Source organism: Haliotis rufescens, unplaced genomic scaffold (genome assembly GCF_023055435.1).
Source record: "Haliotis rufescens isolate VD_foot unplaced genomic scaffold, xgHalRufe1.0.p SCAF_4, whole genome shotgun sequence".
Lineage (NCBI taxonomy): Eukaryota > Metazoa > Mollusca > Gastropoda > Lepetellida > Haliotidae > Haliotis > Haliotis rufescens.
Window position 1 is genome coordinate 2,763,531 of NW_025964112.1, and position 18,825 is coordinate 2,782,355.

The 18,825-nt window shown below is 45.2% G+C and overlaps 3 protein-coding genes across 3 annotated transcripts in view; 2 read left to right on the forward strand and 1 right to left on the reverse strand.

Moving 5' to 3' along the window:
• Positions 1-8: 8 nt before the first annotated feature.
• Positions 9-13,525, forward strand: LOC125372406 (complement C1q tumor necrosis factor-related protein 4-like). The gene is made up of 4 exons (XM_048382327.1): positions 9-231; positions 854-1,297; positions 3,933-4,319; positions 13,056-13,525. The coding sequence occupies exons 1-4, from the start codon at positions 183-185 to the stop codon at positions 13,499-13,501; spliced, it is 1,326 nt and encodes a 441-aa protein (XP_048238284.1). The 5' UTR covers positions 9-182; the 3' UTR covers positions 13,502-13,525.
• Positions 2,450-4,375, forward strand: LOC124149914 (complement C1q-like protein 3). The gene is made up of 2 exons (XM_046521760.2): positions 2,450-2,633; positions 3,933-4,375. Exons 1-2 carry the CDS (start codon positions 2,585-2,587, stop codon positions 4,343-4,345), a joined length of 462 nt encoding a protein of 153 aa, XP_046377716.2. The 5' UTR covers positions 2,450-2,584; the 3' UTR covers positions 4,346-4,375.
• Positions 13,526-14,251: 726 nt separating the features above from the next.
• LOC124149916 overlaps positions 14,252-18,825 on the reverse strand; it is a 95,902-nt gene continuing 91,328 nt past the window's right edge. Inside the window, exon 41 of the mRNA XM_048382328.1 lies at positions 14,252-16,415. Coding sequence (XP_048238285.1) covers positions 16,260-16,415 — 156 coding nt within the window. The 3' untranslated portion in view covers positions 14,252-16,259. The remainder of the gene's footprint in view (positions 16,416-18,825) is intronic.

Consider the following 18,825-nt stretch of genomic DNA (forward strand, 5'->3'; position numbering starts at 1 on the left):
TGTTAGTCAATACTTTGACAGCTAATATCATAAACAATCATAGATTTATTTTCACAACAAATTCTAACTTGACTACAATCAGGAACTGCGTTTTGAAATAAGATCTGTCAGTTCTGGTCTAGCCAGTCAACCACAAGGGAGACAACCCCTGCCACAGTGAGCATTCTACAGTCGGAGTGAAGATGACCGTTCTGTGGGCTGGTGCGTGCTGCTTGCTTGTTGCACTGACAGGTAAACTTTTTCTATCACGTTTATGTGTTCTTCAAACATTTATCAATATTTCGATAACCTGTTACTGTTTCAATAAACCCGCTACATATCGATCTACACTCAATATAAGTGTATTTCCTAGGTGTTGTTTGCCATCCACTATTTAGTTGCTCAAAGCGCACTTATTAACCCCGGTCAATGGATCAGTGTGCACTCAACAATCATTCTCAGCTCCCTGGGGAGTAGACAACATAAACTGCCTGTAGGGCCCTGGAATACTAACAACCCTACCGGGTACCCATTGACTGCTAAGTGAACTGATGAAAGTCGCTTGCCCAAGGAGACACCACATGTGTTACATGTGCTTCAGTGTGGGGCAGGACCGAAGTGCAGGGGACAAGCTGCCGAACCCGGTCACCCATCCACCTACTCTCCGCGACCAACGTTGCTTAGCTTCACCTGATTTGTGACCTGTGCGCTGTGCAAAGGACCACGTGCCACCATTCACCATCAGTGTATCATTAACCATTCTAACGGTAACGTACAAAGACATTGACAACCTGTTGATGTATCGATAACTCATCAATATATCAATAACATATCTATACATCGATAACCCATTCATGTACCGATCTCCTTTCAGCTGGTCAGAAGTCTGACCTGCTGTATCAGGTGGCCTTCTCTGCCGGACTGTCCCATCACGTGACGCTTCCTGTCGGCAACACCGTCAAATACGACCACGTCTTCACCAACATCGACAACGCTTACGACCCAACGACGGGCGAGTTCACTTGCCCACAGACGGGTATCTATGTCTTTCAGTACCACTCACTTAGCCGCAGCAACGAGACGCTGTGGGTCTCCCTCTACCAAGACTACATGTACGTCAACACAGCCTACGCCCACACCACAAACGACTTCGCCGCTGCCGGCAACGACGCCGTCCTCCATCTGACAAGAGGGGACCACGTGAGCATTCAGTCGGAGGGGGATGACGGAGTCAGTCTTTACGGTGCGCCTGATGAGATCTACTGCACCTTTTCGGGGTATCTTATCTCCCCCATTATTGAAGAAACGCCTGTCATCGGTTGATGCATCAATAAAACATGACTTGGAAATAATTTGTTTTACTCTATACTTCTCCTAATACAGTAAATACAACAAATGGATGATGATGAGTGAGTGAGTTTGGTTTTACGCCGCTTTTAGCAATATTCAAGCAATATCACGGCGTGGGACACCAGAAATGGGCTTCACACATTGTACCCATGCCGGGAATCGAACCCGGGTCTTCGGCGTGACGAGCGAACGCTTATCCACTAGGCTACCCGACCGCCCCCAAATGGATGATGGATCTTTTGAGTAAGTGAACAGCGTTTTACGCCGTTCTATTCAACTTCATGAATATAACGGATGCGCACACAAATGGCTTCGACCCCTGCCCTTCTACATGACCAGGACGAGAAGGAAACTATCCACTCACTCACCCTATTCCACACTGCACATACTTAGAGCTTATCACGCGAAAGTTTTTATGGATGTTAAATATCCTGTATAAGGAATAAAGCATTTAGCGTGGTAATATCTTTATACAAAAATATCATTCTTAAATTCTAAATCGAAAAATAACTCTCACAAAATCGTACCTAATCATTGCAAGTTTTCCTGGAACGTGCGCATCAATACATTACGTCACAAGCTCAAGGATAGGTCAGTCGGCCAGTGACAACAGACAATATAGTTCCAAGTGACACTTGTTGTTTTGACAGTGGATTCACTACCATATAGGCAATATATATTTTGGAAACGACCTCGTAATATTGCTACTGGTTCAACGTTGGTGAAATCCTCGCGCGCGTGTATAAACAGACCAAGGTATTATAATGAGAAGCAACTTGGAAACGACCTCGTAATATTGCTACTGGTTCAACGTTGGTGAAACCCTCGCGCGCGTGTATGAACAAACCAAGGTGTTATAATGAAAAGCAATTTGGGATCCCTATTAATCTGTATGGAGGCTCACATGTAATGGACCGACCCTCCTGTCATGTATTGGTACGTCATGTATTGGTACGTCATGTATTGGTACGTCATGTATTGGTACGTCATGCGGTTGTTCCAGTGAGCGAAACCGAACATTAGCTACACCGCGGTCATGTGACATATGTAATACATATAATATATTTTACATCCACTGACAAAATTAATGTATCGAGAGGTGATAGCGATATATGAGGTGAGCTCCCGAACCTATCAGTATTGCAAGGTGCGTTGACCTGGATCCTGGTGGAAGTGAAGGCTTATCTCCCACGTCCCCACGCCTGACGCTGAGACAGTGAAGGCGACAAATCTGGTCCTGCGAACCGTCAACACCATGCCCTTCTTGTTTATTGCCATCTCCCTCCTGGCTGCAGGCGACTCAGGTAAACAGTCAAAATATGATAAATATATCATGGTTGAAATGTTATACAAGGTTGATAATATAGCACTAATATTTACACATATTTAACAGCGAACAGCGTGATGTTTCCAAATATTATTCGCAAAAGAAAACGTGTGTAGTTATTGTGATCCTGCCATGAAGAATGGATCAGACCAACTAAGCACAACTTCCATTTTGTTCAAGTATTCTGGATCTGCCAGTCATAACAACTGTTGTCATTTACAGAGAGTGGGTGAGTGAGTGAGTTTTGTTTTTCGTCGTCGTCCTCAATATTGCAGCCATATGACGTCACTAATATGTATGACCTGGCTGGACGATAGTGTGAGGATCAGTTCTCTCTGCGATGTACGTCTCAGACCATTCACCGCGATACCGCGGCACATATCGGTCACATGTAGTGTTCCCATGTACTGACATGTCATCAAGATTGGCGGGTAAATAAAATTCCACCCGGAACACGATACTGAAACATCTGTTAACTTCTCAACACGTTTGTTTGATTATAAAATAAATAAGTAATAGAATTATAGAATAATAAAAATGACAACAACAACAACAAAAACAACAATGATGACAACAATGATGATGATAATAATAATAATCATCATCATCATAATCATCATCATAATAATAATACCTATAATAATTTTTGATAAATCCAATGAAATCCTTTACATCATTGAATTTTCTGTCCCTTTTGACACTAATATGATTAACAAGAGTGAGGAAAAACATGGAAAAAACGTGCCTTAGGTTTGGTATCTTCCAATCTGGTAGGGGAGGGGGAAGGGATGGGGGAGGGGGGGGGGGGGGGGGGGGGGGTCACGAGTGGCCCAGTCGTCTAAGGCACCGCGATTCGCTGTGCAGAGTTGCGTCCCCTGGGCACGCTAGAAACCTTTGATTATGGGTTCGAATCCCGGTTCGCCCTGATTATGTTTCTTGGTTCGTCAGCACCATACCCATGCTCTTGGGTTTCACCGAAGTGGTAAACGTCTGAGACCTGCATCACTTGGGGTTTTCCTCCCACATTAAGCTGACACGCCGTGATTCAACTGGAACACTGTTAAAAGCGGCGTTAAACCCAACTTACTCACTCACTCACTCTATGTATTATGCTGATTTTACGAAAACAATACCCAAATTAAATATGAATCTCTGTCATCCTCGGAAAACAACAACAAAATACACTTGTCTCGTGGTCGATATGACAAATTCATGTCACAATTTATATTTGAACAATGGAGTACACTATCAGCTAAAATTATCCAAACTGTTGCAGATGCCGCGACAGAGGTAGCGTTCTCGGCGGGTCTCAGTCACCATCAGTCTCTCACAGGCGGTCAAACGGTTGTCTACAACCGTATCATCACCAACGTTGGCAACGCGTACAACCCGGCGACGGGCGTCTTCACCTGTCCGATCAGCGGCGCATATGTCTTCCAGTACCACGCCATGTCCCGGCAGGACAGCACATTGTACCTCGAGCTCTACCTGAACGACAAATACATCAGCTCCGCCTACGGCCATACTATAACAGACTACGCCAGCGGCAGCAACTCCGGGATCCTTGAACTCAACAAGGGGGACGCTGTCAGCGTCAAGGCAGCCGCGGGGTATCAGACGGACCTGTACGGTCAAGTATACGAGGTGTACTCCACCTTCTCTGGTTTTCTGATCTCAGCATCCTCGTGATTCAGTGAATAAAACATACAAAGCATCATACTTCAGTTTCAGTGTTTTATTGTTCTGTCAGATGGGACAGGTAGTGATCAACTCGTTGACGTGTCCTTGGGTCCGACTCCAAACATAGGGCCAAGGTGACCCTCCTGCTCGTACTTGGTACCTGATACACATAATAATAAAAATTTATCTTGCGTATGTTTCCACAACACTCAGGGGCATGCTCAAAACGGTATCATTAACCCTACCACTTTATCAGTTTGCACTCAACATTCTCATCTCCCTGGGTAGTACATAACCCGAGATGCCTGTAGGCGCTAGAAGGGTAACAACCACATTGTTACCTCATCCTACCGGGTACCCATTCACTGCTAGAGGCACCCTTTGAACAGTCACTTGCCCAAGGAGACACCACATGTGTTACATGTGCTTCAGTATGGGGTAGGACCAAACCGAAGACCTGGAAACTCTCAGGAGCCAAGCTGCCGGAATGCGGCCACCCATCCAAGGACTCTCAGCGACCGACGTTGCTAAACTTTACCTGATTTGTGACCTGTGCTCTGTGCAAAGGACACATGCCGTCACTGAGCTCACCTCCTGCAGCATGAGAGTGGAGACCCTCACTTGTTGTCTTGACGAAGCAGTCCGATGTAAAATGAACTCAAAAACCTTTAAAAACGCAAATGCAACAGAACCTATTCATCCTTAAATTTATACAAAAATGTATGAGTTATCAGTTATCAAAACAAAAACAAAACGATCTCGAAAAGGTGTATATAACGCTGCTTGCAACAGTATTCAACATAAGTACGGCTTCTGGGCTGACTGAGTTTTTTAATACAACTTTGTATTCATGACTTACTTGTACATGTATCAACTTGTTCTCGTCACTCAATGGCTGGAATAATGCCGATGCGACGTTAACTGTTAACTCACGCACTCACTCACTCTGGGCTGACTGTAGTAGAAGGATCCAAACAGATCCAACCCGATTACCAGGTCGGTGACGCCCACGTGTACACGTTCAGCCGTCTCACAACAGGCGTCTGTATGGGAGTCGAACCTCGACCCACTGGCCTTGGTCTGGCTTGGGAACTTGTAGAGTGTTACGAAGCTGATTTGGTATGTACGTGGGTATTTATTTGTTAAAACGACTGACACGGTAAAGAAAAAAGATGATTTGAAACTATTCAAGTCCCGTTTCACAAAGTAACCGTATGTCAAAGTATGAGAGTTACGTCAATCCAAGAGCTGAGACGTTTTCGAGAGCGTCCAGTCTGTTATGCAAATCTATACCCTCGTCTTATCGTATAGAAAAGTTTAAAATCTTAGTTTTGTCAACATGATTGTCTGCGAAGTGTCCTTTCTGCTGGGTTCAAAGCCTAGTTCTCGCGTGTGTTACTTCACAGCACTACAAGCCATCACATTGCTTATTGCTAGCGTCAGATAGAAATACCCATGTTATATCACGTGGTCTTACATAATCGAATTCTGGTCAGGCAAAGCTGGAGTTGATAGCATGAGGAACAACCAACGCAGTTGGGTCAAGCTGACACGCTATCAGCCAGGTCACAGGACACGTCAGGACACGCCAGGACACGCCAGGACACGCCAGATCACATGACATCATCCAACTAAGGCCACATGGTTCGAACACTTTATTTTAACAGGCTTCTACAAGAATTGGATGGTGGGGATCCATTCCGACAAACATGGAGCTGCTTTGGATGTTTTTCGGACGGGCCGCTTGCGAATAATGGTGATCTTATTTATTCTAGATCTTGCGTGCGTCAGCAACATAGCCTAGCCTAGCCTTGCCTAGCATAAAAAAAACCACCTCGGACCCATTCGCTATATTAGTTCCGTTCGGGAAGTGTCAGTTTTTCGGTTTTAACGCCAGATTGACGTTTATCACTTTGGGTAAACCCTCGAACATGGGTATGGTGCTTAAAGACATAGAAACATAATCACGGCAGTTGTGTGATTCACAACGAATATAAGGGTAACGCTATTTTTCAGGACCCGGTTGTATCAAACTTTAATGATGCATTAACGTGTCATTAAACCTTCATTAACTAATGTATCATTAAATCCAGTTGTACTAACGTTTTAATGACGTCGTGGTGTCATTAGCGCGTTATTAACTTAATGAAGGTTCTGGGGCATCATTAGCGTGTCATTAAAAACAAACATGGCAGCGAACATATTGTTTGAACGCTTAGGAGGCACAAGGAAAGACCGTGTTTTCAGAAAACGAACTCAACACCTCGAATCCATGAGCGATGAAGAAGTAAGGGCCCGCTACCTTTTTGGGAAGGCAAGCATCAGATATATCTGCGATCTTGTGAGAGATGAATTACAGCCCAAATCTTCAAGATCGCACGCACTTAGTGTTGAACTACAGGTAAATGTTTGATAATTAACACGTCGTGACTAGAAACTCAGCAAGTTTGAAATAAACATATAATTATAGCGCCAAATTTATAGCGGCAATCTTTACAATGAATGAAACGCACTTCTACGTGGGTCAGCTCACTGGTCTGTGTTGGTAAAGTCATATGTGCAGCCTCATGATACCAACCTTGTAAATATATTTCACAATTGAAAGAAATGTAAATTCATGGATCCCTTTCACTTCACTCCAGAAAGATACGTTTTCAACTTGGCGTTGTCAGCCATGATCAATTTCATAAGGGGGAGTAACTCTAATGACTTAAACTAAATGTGTCGTGCACACTGATAAAGTTTTTTGCACACTTATTGAACATCAGTTAATAATATAATTAATATTTTTACACTGTTAAAACGGGAGAGGTACGGCACCAGGGTTATTATCATTTGTTTTATTACCAAAGGAAATGATATATTAGAATTGTATGATATATTTGTGTGATGACACGGCCTATTTTATGTCTGCAGCCACCTTCAGAAAAATGACTGCTATAATGTGACATATTTTTTCAACCAATTTTCGTTGTCATAAGAAAATTCTCTCATGAAAAGTATAAATGCTTCACATAAAATTTGCATTTAGAGACGAAGAATGTCAAGATTTGAACTTCGTGGAAAGTGGGGCAATACAGGGCCCTCCCCCGGTCTTCCTCATGTCCAGCTGTCTGTTACTGAATTCCCTTTTGGCCGTCTGGTGCATGTTCGTCCATTTTGTTTTTATTTCTTTTGTTGTACGCTGACAAACACCGAGAGCGTTAACTTTGGAAGTTATCTCTGCCCAAATAGCCTTGAAGTTCTTTCTTTCGTGGTTGACGGTGCTACACAACTTACTGTTAAGTATGGAGATGTGTTTCTCCACCAACTCGGCAATAAGCTGAATTTCGGAGCTGTCGAAATTCTTGTTTCTATTCCTAGGTTTAGGTGGATACGATGCCATTTTGACAGACGACCGGAAGTAGCGCGTACGTGTTTACGTCAAGGAATTGTGGGAAATATTTAGGGGAAACACCGAATTTAATGACAGGTTAATGAAGACACTTACATTAAGGCATCATTAGATAATGATATGCTAATAAACGTTTGATACAACCGATTTTAATGATGCCATTAACTAATGGTGCATTAAGCATTTAATGTATCATTAGGGTTTAATGTAGCCATTAGTTAATGAGGCTTTGATACAACCGGGTCCAGGGCATTATCATTTGCAGAAGCCCGAGGTCTTCCATTAACTGCCCGACGAAGGAGGGCAGTTGAAAAGACTGAGGGCTTCTGCAAATGATAATGCCCTGAAAAAAAGCGTTACCGTTATTATAACTAAAATGGATTGAATTTGTTATCAAATAAAAAGAAACAACAATGTCGATTTTGAAGCATTTACTGCAATCAACACGAATGTCACTGACCCACTTTTACAAATATGGAAACGTCATAGAACAAACCAGATGACGTCACTATTGAACGTTACGTCACCTATCCCTATCCTATGACGTCACCTAACAACGGGCGTGATAATGGCCCGTCGTCAAGTAATATGAGGGCATTATCAAGTTACAGTGGCCCACTCATTTCTGATAACATGCGGGCGTTTTTATGATAATTCTATCCATTTTAGCTATAATCTATGGTAGCGAATGGGTCGGAGGTATTTATTATATAAGAATGGTGGTATAACACACTGGAGCATCGAGGATTGGGTCGGGTACAGTTTGAACCTTCTGGAATGTCACATTGTGTTCAATTGAATATCTGCGTTACCAGTGATGATGGTGTTTCCTCTGTGTTGGCACTGATCTAGTGGAAGCCAAGAGGATTAACAATGCAACAAGACAACGCAAGGCCTCACACCGCCCGAATTGTTCAAGACTACCTGAACAACGTTAACGTCAACGTAACCCCATTGAACATCTGGGATCATCTTGATCGTCAGCTGAGACAACATGTACCGCCTCCAGCGAACCGACAGGAACTTGAACAGACTCTATTGAACTTATGGAACAGGATTCCTGTTGACGTTATCCGCCGACTGACAACGTCAATGAGGAGGCGTGTTTTGGCGTGCATGGATGCCCAGGGTGGTCACATCCGCTATTGATGACGTGTTACCTGACTACTGTGTCATTAATGGACTCTTCATGCACTTTTTCAATGAACTCTGATTTGTGTAGTTTTTAATTTGGACCCCTTGACTCTTTCTTTGTGTATTGCGGAGAATGCAATATCGGCATTACAATGCATTTTCATTCTAAATCATGGAAAATGATTTCTGTTTATTAAATAATCATCGTAAATCTCACAAATGCCTTTGCTTTTGGTGTTTGGTCAAGTGAAGTTGGTAAAAACTTTCTTTTGCCCGGTATATATAAAAACCGCGTCATCTAGTCCCACTTACCTACAAGAATCCGTACAAATACACGTTCAGTTTGATACCCTACATAAAAATAAGAAAAACGCTGTTACCCACGTGATGAGAACTAGGGCATGAAACTGTTCAGCGCAAGCACACCTAGCATACAGGTTGTGTCAGGTGTGCCTCAAACCACACACGTGTTCACACCGATGATAAGGGCAAGCGTCAGCTGAACGAAGTGTGGTTCCAGCCATGGATGGTCTGTTCAAGGGAATCCTTTTGCTCGGTGTGACCCTGTGTGGTAAGTGTTCTGGAATGTACAGTGTGTTTAATGCCCTTCAAACTCGTGGTACATATTAAGACTTTTTTTTATCTTTATTTACTGGAAATCTGGCAAACTATTCAAGGAAATAATCCTCGGCCTCCATATCAAGTAGAGCATTGTGACTGCTGTGGTCCAACACACGTTACCTTATCCACTTTGTACAAGAGGACAACCTGACTGAGCCTGACCACACAATCCCCTCAAGTCACTGAGCCTGACCACCCAATCCCCTCAAATCACTGAGCCCGACCACCAGTCCTCTCAAGTCACTGAGCCTGACAACCCAATCCCCTCAGGTCACTGACCCTGACCACACAATCCCCTCAAGTCACTGAGCCTGACAACCCAATCCCCTCAAGTCACTGAGCCCGACAACCAGTCCTCTCAAGTCACTGAGCCTGACCACCCAGTCCTCTCAAGTCACTGAGCCCGACAACCAAATCCCCATAGGTCACTGAGCCTGACCACCCTGTCCCCTCAAGTCATCAAGCCTGACCACCCAATCCTCTAAAGTCAATGAGCCTGACAACCCAATCCTCTCAAGTCATCAAGCCTGACCACCCAGTCCCCTCAAGTCATCAAGCCTGACCACCCAGTCCCCTCAAGTCATCAAGCCTGACCACCCAATCCTCTCAAGTCATCAAGCCTGACCACCCAGTCCCCTCAAGTCATCAAGCCTGACCACCCAGTCCCCTCAAGTCATCAAGCCTGACCACCCAATCCTCTCAAATCACTGAGCCCGACCACCAGTCCTCTCAAGTCACTGAGCCTGACAACCCAATCCCCTCAGGTCACTGAGCCTGACCACCCAATCCTCTAAAGTCAATGAGCCTGACCACCCAATCCTCTCAAGTCATCAAGCCTGACCACCCAGTCCCCTCAAGTCATCAAGCCTGACCACCCAGTCCCCTCAAGTCATCAAGCCTGACCACCCAGTCCCCTCAAGTCATCAAGCCTGACCACCCAGTCCCCTCAAGTCATCAAGCCTGACCACCCAATCCTCTCAAATCACTGAGCCTGACCACCCAATCCTCTCAAGTCACTGAGCCTGACCACCAGTCCTCTCAAGTCACTGAGCCTGACCACCAGTCCTCTCAAGTCACTGAGCCTGACCACCCCATCCCCTCAAGTCACTGAGCCTGACAACCCAGTCTACTCAAGTCACTGAGCCCGACCACCCAGTCTACTCAAGTCACTGAGCCTGACCACCCAGTCCCCTCAAGTCACTGAGCCTGACCACCCAGTCCCCTCAAGTCATCAAGCCTGACCACCCAGTCCCCTCAAGTCATCAAGCCTGACCACCCTGTCCCCTTAAGTCATCAAGCCTGACCACCCAATCCTCTCAAGTCATCAAGCCTGACCACCCAGTCCACTCAAGTCATCAAGCCTGACCACCCAGTCCCCTCAAGTCATCAAGCCTGACCACCCAAACCTCTCAAATCACTGAGCCTGACCACCCAATCCTCTCAAGTCACTGAGCCTGACCACCAGTCCTCTCAAGTCACTGAGCCTGACCACCCAATCCCCTCAAGTCACTGAGCCTGACAACCCAGTCTACTCAAGTCACTGAGCCCGACCACCCAGTCTACTCAAGTCACTGAGCCTGACCACCCAGTCCCCTCAAGTCACTGAGCCTGACCACCAGTCCTCTCAAGTCACTGAGCCTGACAACCCAATCCCCTCAAGTCACTGAGCCTGACAACCCAGTCTACTCAAGTCACTGAGCCCGACCACCCAGTCTACTCAAGTCACTGAGCCTGACCACCCAGTCCCCTCAAATCACTGAGCCCGACAACCAGTCCTCTCAAGTCACTGAGCCCGACAACCCAATCCCCTCAGGTCACTGAGCCTGACCACCCAATCCTCTAAAGTCACTGAGCCCGACAACCAGTCCTCTCAAGTCACTGAGCCCGACAACCAGTCCTCTCAAGTCACTGAGCCCGACCACCAGTCCTCTCAAGTCACTGAGCCCGACCACCAGTCCTCTCAAGTCACTGAGCCTGACAACCAGTCCTCTCAAGTCACTGAGCCTGACCACACAATCCCCTCAAGTCACTGAGCCTGACCACCCAGTCTACTCAAGTCACTGAGCCCGACAACCAGTCCTCTCAAGTCACTGAGCCTGACCACCAGTCCTCTCAAGTCACTGAGCCTGACCACCCAATCCCCTCAAGTCACTGAGCCTGACAACCCAGTCTACTCAAGTCACTGAGCCCGACAACCCAATCCCCATAGGTCACTGAGCCTGACCACCCTGTCCCCTCAAGTCATCAAGCCTGACCACCCAATCCTCTAAAGTCAATGAGCCTGACCACCCAGTCCCCTCAAGTCATCAAGCCTGACCACCCAGTCCCCTCAAGTCATCAAGCCTGACCACCCAATCCTCTCAAGTCATCAAGACTGACCACCCAGTCCCCTCAAGTCATCAAGCCTGACCACCCTGTCCCCTCAAGTCATCCAGCCTGACCACCCAGTCCCCTCAAGTCATCAAGCCTGACCACCCAGTCCCCTCAAGTCACTGAGCCTGACCACCCAGTCCCCTCAAGTCACTGAGCCTGACCACCCTGTCCCATCAAGTCATCCAGCCTGACCACCCAGTCCCCTCAAGTCATCCAGCCTGACCACCCTGTCCCCTCAAGTCACTGAGCCTGACCACCCTGTCCCATCAAGTCATCCAGCCTGACCACCCTGTCCCCTCAAGTCATCAAGCCTGACCACCCAGTCCCCTCAAGTCATCCAGCCTGACCACCCTGTCCCCTCAAGTCATCAAGCCTGACCACCCAGTCCCCTCAAGTCATCAAGCCTGACCACCCAGTCCCCTCAAGTCATCCAGCCTGACCACCCTGTCCCCTCAAGTCATCAAGCCTGACCACCCTGTCCCATCAAGTCATCCAGCCTGACCACCCTGTCCCCTCAAGTCATCAAGCCTGACCACCCAGCCCCCTCAAGTCATCCAGCCTGACCACCCTGTCCCCTCAAGTCATCAAGCCTGACCACCCTGTCCCCTTAAGTCATCAAGCCTGACCACCCTGTCCCATCAAGTCATCCAGCCTGACCACCCTCTCCCCTCAAGTCATCAAGCTTGACCACCCTGTCCCATCAAGTCATCAAGCCTGACCACCCTGTCCCCTTAAGTCATCAAGCCTGACCACCCTGTCCCATCAAGTCATCCAGCCTGACCACCCTGTCCCCTCAAGTCATCAAGCTTGACCACCCTGTCCCATCAAGTCATCAAGCCTGACCACCCTGTCCCATCAAGTCATCCAGCCTGACCACCCTGTCCCCTCAAGTCACTGAGCCTGACCACCCTGTCCCCTCAAGTCATCAAGCCTGACCACCCAGTCCCCTCAAGTCATCAAGCCTGACCACCCAGTCCCCTCAAGTCATCAAGCCTGACCACCCTGTCCCCTTAAGTCATCAAGCCTGACCACCCTGTCCCATCAAGTCATCAAGCCTGACCACCCTGTCCCCTCAAGTCACTGAGCCTGACCACCCTGTCCCATCAAGTCATCAAGCCTGACCATAGCCCCTTATAACAGAAATCGTGTCATTGTGCAGCACGTGTCGCTGAGCATGTCTTTAACACTACATTGCAGCTGCACAGGATGTCAGCCAGTTTGAGACCGCCTTCAGCGCTGGCTTGACAACACATCTCACCCTCCAAGCCGGAGCGACCGTCATATATGACAAAGTCTTCACCAACATTGGCAACGCCTACGACAACAAAACCGGTGTGTTTACCTGCCCCCAGACCGGCATCTATGTCTTCCAGTACCACGGCCTGTCTATGAGTGACGATACGCTGTGGCTAGAACTCTACCACAACTACAACTACGTGTCGTCAGCCTATGCCCACACCGACAGCGACTTCGCATCTGCTGGCAACTCCGTCATCCTCCACTTGTTTAAGGGGGATACGGTGATGGTGAATGCCGAGCAAGACCAGGAGTCGAACCTGTACGGCGTCAGTGACGAAGTGTACTGCACGTTCTCGGGGTACCTCATTGCCCCGGTGTTTGAGGAGAGCGTTGTTGTAGGGTAGGGGAAATAAATCCAACCAAACATGGCCGACTTGTTTCTCTGGGTGCCGTTGTAAAAAACAACCTTAGCACTACAATGATCATAAGTTTATGTTAAAGTATGGGAGTTGTGATCACCTCAGCACTACGATCCCTTTGTACAACAGCACCGGCTTCACAAACCATCTCTTAGAAAGACGGAAGCAGTACTCAGCATTAACCACACATCATTAGCCCCTTGATCAGCAAAAGATCTCTCTTTAAATTCAATGTCACCACAATGATACTGATTACAGAGACAAATAATTGTGAAAAAAATCATTCACAGGAATGGTCCCGTCAGAGTTGTGTCCCTTTAGTGTGCCAGTAATCCACGATCGTTGGTTCGAATCCAGGTTCTCAACACCAGCGACGCGTGGATTTTACCCGAAGTGGTAAACTCCTTCAGGCTTTCCTCTCACAACGAGCTGACACCATAGAATGATATATTGTTCTAAGTGTTGTGGTTAAAGCATTCGCTCGTCACGACGAAGACCCGGGTTGGATTCCCGACATGGGTACAATGTGTGAAGCCCATTTCTGGTGTCCCCCACCGTGATATTGCTGGAATATTGCTAAAGCAGTGTAAAACCATACTCACTCACTCTAAATGTAGTTACACCTGACTCACTCTCTCACAGATGTAAAATCCACCATGTAACCGCCATGTCTTGTTAATGTTTATAGGGATAATATTTCTGTTGCTTATGTATACAAAAAATAAACACATAAACTGATCACTGCAAAGAGCAATATTTAATACCTTGATCTATCACAGATAACAACAATATCACAGCTTTGTACACATCAAGCCATATCTGTGTGACCCGATGTTGACTCTCTTTCACAGAGGCAAGTATAGGACAAAGGAAAATAGAACACCAGTTTCCATATCAGAGGCGTATATAGACATCTTTTGTACTGAGAATGTGAAGCTTATATCAAGGTTCAGCTCCACAGCAACTGTTTGTTACCATGGAGACACAGCATGGACTACTGATGACCTGCTTGTCATTTCAAATTTAGGTCAAGTCCTTAAGAAATATTTTAACATGGTATTAACGATCTACCTAAATCTGGAACTTGGAACTGGAAGATTAAAAAAGAAATTGTTGGTAAGACAACTTTGGAATAGCCAGTTAATCAGTGATTTTTGATCCAGCATGTTTAAATAAAGGTGTAAAATCAATCAAATATATTGTATTGTATCAAATGTATTGTATTGTACAAATATATTGTTAAGGACTTCTTGTTTTCCATGAGCCAGTTGGTGAAAGTTTTCTCTGGTGTAGACTGTATCGGGAGCCCAGACCCTGAGATCAGCAGCAGTAAATGTATTGCACAATGTTGTGACTAACAGAGGATAATACTTGTTACGTATACATACTTGGTTGTAATATTGTGAACATTACCAATCATAATATCTTCAGAGTACTTTATATGTTGAAGAAAATATAAGTTTGAAATTTAGCTGGTGATTATACCAATGTATTATCCGGATTTAAGAATTATGTCATTCTTTGATTAAAGTAGTGAACACAACTTATGTCATATCAATCTATCATAGCGAAACAGGCGAAATATGAGTATCTTGATATGACTTTGAACATGTTAACAATTTTCAAAAGTATTGAAAACTTGATTAGGGCCCAGTACTAGACTGTATTTTAAAACACAAAATGTTAATTTCTGTCATAATGTGTCTCAAATCACTGAGAAGTAATCATGATTAATCTCAAACCAGTGAGAAATAATTATTATTTATCTCAAGTAATCAAAACATAATCATGATATATCCCAAATAATTCTGAAATAAGCATTATTTGTCCTCTCAACAATTATAAAAGAAGTTTAATCTCAAAACCTGGAGAAAAAATAGCAATTACTTCCTTGTTCGAATTACAGTGTATAAATTATTCATATACATATTTACAGCATTGAAATATCAGTCTTAAAGCCCAGCATAAGGCACTCGTCTCCCATGACGCCTTGCATGTTGTTTGTCTTAGTGGACATACAGACCCTCCCTCCCTACTGCTCCGGTCTCACCAAGACACAGGGTCGTACTAATGATTTTATAACACTTCCTTTACATTGATTGGGCTATAAATTGTTGTTTGCAATCAAATGAGTAAAAACAATAATCCATACAACACAAATAGTAAAATTCATCATAATACATCTATAAACTCGAAAAGACTTCATCAGGTGCGTGATAAATTTTGATTTTTTTCTAATTATATGAAAATAATAAAACAAATATGAAAATTGAGGTTATACAAAATTCTGCTGGAGGAAACATCATATGAAAAATGAAGGCAAGCCTGTATTGTGAGGCCAGTCTGTAATAACAAGGCTAGTATGGTAAACAGGCTGGTAACACAAGCTGTAGCAAGCTGTAGTGGGTCTGTAACAAACTGTAGTGGGTCTGCAACAAGCTGTAGCAGGTCTGTAACAAACTGTAGTGGGTCTGCAACAAGCTGTAGTGGGTCTGCAACAAGCTGTAGCAGGTCTGTAACAAACTGTAGTGGGTCTGCAACAAGCTGTAGTGGGTCTGCAACAAGCTATAGCAGGTCTGCAACAAGCTATAGCAGGTCTGTAACAAACTGTAGTGAGTCTGCAACAAGCTGTAGCAGGCTGGAGTGGGTCTGTAACAAACTGTAGTGGGTCTGCAACAAGCTGTAGTGGGTCTGCAACAAGCTGTAGCAGGTCTGTAACAAACTGTAGCGGGTCTGCAACAGACTAGGTATCCACTCTGATACAATTGATGAGCGTCCGCAGCTGAAGGGGTGGCAACGTTGCATGATGGGTAGGTTTAGAATGGTTGAGTTTGGGAAGGTGAAGGCCATGGACACTGGATCTCTTAGCTGCGTATGGGAAGTGACTTGGAGACTTGTCCTGGAAGAGATGATGATACGCATGATGCAGATGCTCAACACAACCGTAAAAACACCAGTAAACAACACAGAATACTCAAAAATATCAGTTATTTCAAGATCAATAGTTAATGACATGGTCAAGTACTGATATTTTGCTTTTTTTTATTTGTTGAAGAATATTGAGGCATATAAATCGATACACTGGCATTGACATTTAAGAAAATAATTTACCGGTACATCAAAAATGTGTTGCTGTGTTAACACAATCAGGGCACATTCTGTATTCTATACATTCTATAATCGTTCATAGTTAGGAAGAACAAAATAAATCAACAGAGAATCTATTCTCCTCACTTAGACGTTCAGCTTCCACATGTGTTGATCAACACCCCCCCCCCCCCCCCCGAAATACCCCCATCTAGCACCCCTCCCTACTCCCATCAACACCCCCCCCCCCCTCAACCCTGAAACCCCCATCTATCACACCCACCCCATCCTCAAACCCCAATTTATTACAATCCATCCTCAAACCCCCATCTATTGGACCACATCCTCAAACCCCACCCTTAAACCCCCATCTATTACACCTCATCCTCAAACTCCCTTCTATCAAACCCCACCCTCAAACCCCCATCTATCACACCCCACCCTCAAACCTGCATCTATTACATCCCACCCTCAAACCTGCATCTATTACATCCCGCCCTCAACCCCCCATCTGTCACACCCCAACCTGAGCCCCCATTTATCACATCCCATCCTTCAACACCATCCTAAAACCCAATCTATTAAACCAATCCTCAAACCCGATCTATCACACCCACCCTCAAACCCCATCTATCACACCCACCCTCAAACCCCATCCTAAAACACAAACTATTATACCCACCCTCAAACCCCATCCTAAAACCCAATCTATTACAACCAATCCTCAAACCACCATCTATCACACCCACCCTCAAACCCCATCCTAAAACCCAATCTATTACAACCAATCCTCAAACCACCATCTATCACACCCACCCTCAAAAACCCCTCTATTACACCACATCCTCAAACCCCATCTGTTACAACCAATCCTCAAACCACTATCTATCACACCTCATCCTCAAGCCCCCCTCTATCACACTCCATCCTCAAACCCCAATCTATTACACCCACCCTCAAACCCCATCAATCACACCCACCCTCAAACCCACTTTAACACCCCTATCCACTACCAGCAACCACTGCCATACCCCAAACCTCACTATCAACACTTACACCTCCACCTCTTTAAACACATACTGGTATGAGGAAAGAGGTTGTCAGCCCTTATGCAATTGCCTGACGGCTGAAGCTACAATCTACACAAACTAAATCTGTTTACAGTCTGATAAATGACAGCCATAACAACAGAGTGTGTCATTTGACATGCAAAATGGACAATCTGTGAAACTGAAATGAAAGATACACCCATCAACTAAAGAATAATACAAGAATAGAAGTCATGCTGCTGACAGTCTCATCACACAGGTTACCAGGCCATGCAGACTCTGGAGAGACAGGTGCACCTCTGGATACATCACATTCTCATTTGTAAGCTTCAATAGGGCTCCACTTGGAAATGTGCTACTTAAAGAAGAGTTTGAGGGGGGTCCACTTGGAAATGTGTTACTTTAAGAAGAGTTTGAGGGGGGTCCACTTGGAAATGTGTTCCTTTAAGAAGAGTTTAAGGGGGGTCCACTTGGAAATGTGTTCCTTAAAGAAGAGTTTGAGGGGGGTCCACTTGGAAATGTGTTCCTTTAAGAAGAGTTTGAGGGGGGTCCACTTGGAAATGTGTTCCTTTAAGAAGAGTTTAAGGGGGGTCCACTTGGAAATGTGTTACTTTAAGAAGAGTTTGAGGGGGATCCACTTGGAAATGTGTTCCTTTAAGAAGAGTTTGAGGGGGATCCACTTGGAAATGTGTTCCTTTAAGAAGAGTTTGAGGGAGGTCCACTTGGAAATTGGTTAATTTAAGAAGAGTTTGAGGGGGGTCCACTTGGAAATGTGTTACTTTAAGAAGAGTTTGAGGGGGGTCCACTTGGAAATGTGTTACTTTAAGAAGAGTTTGAGGGGGATCCACTTGGAAATGTGTTCCTTTAAGAAGAGTTTGAGGGGGGTCCACTTGGAAATTGGTTAATTTAAGAAGAGTTTGAGGGGGATCCACTTAGAAATGTGTTCCTTTAAGAAGAGTTTGAGGGGGATCCACTTGGAAATGTGTTCCTTTAAGAAGAGTTTGAGGGGGATCCACTTGGAAATGTGTGAATTTGAAAAGGAGTGAGTAGGGGGTGGGGCGGGGGGTCCACCTTAGAAATGTGTTATTTTTAAAAGGTTTGGGCAGGGGTGGGTGGTAATAGCCTCTGGAGCCATAACAGTAGCTCACCTAACCAACAACAGAATCAAAGCCA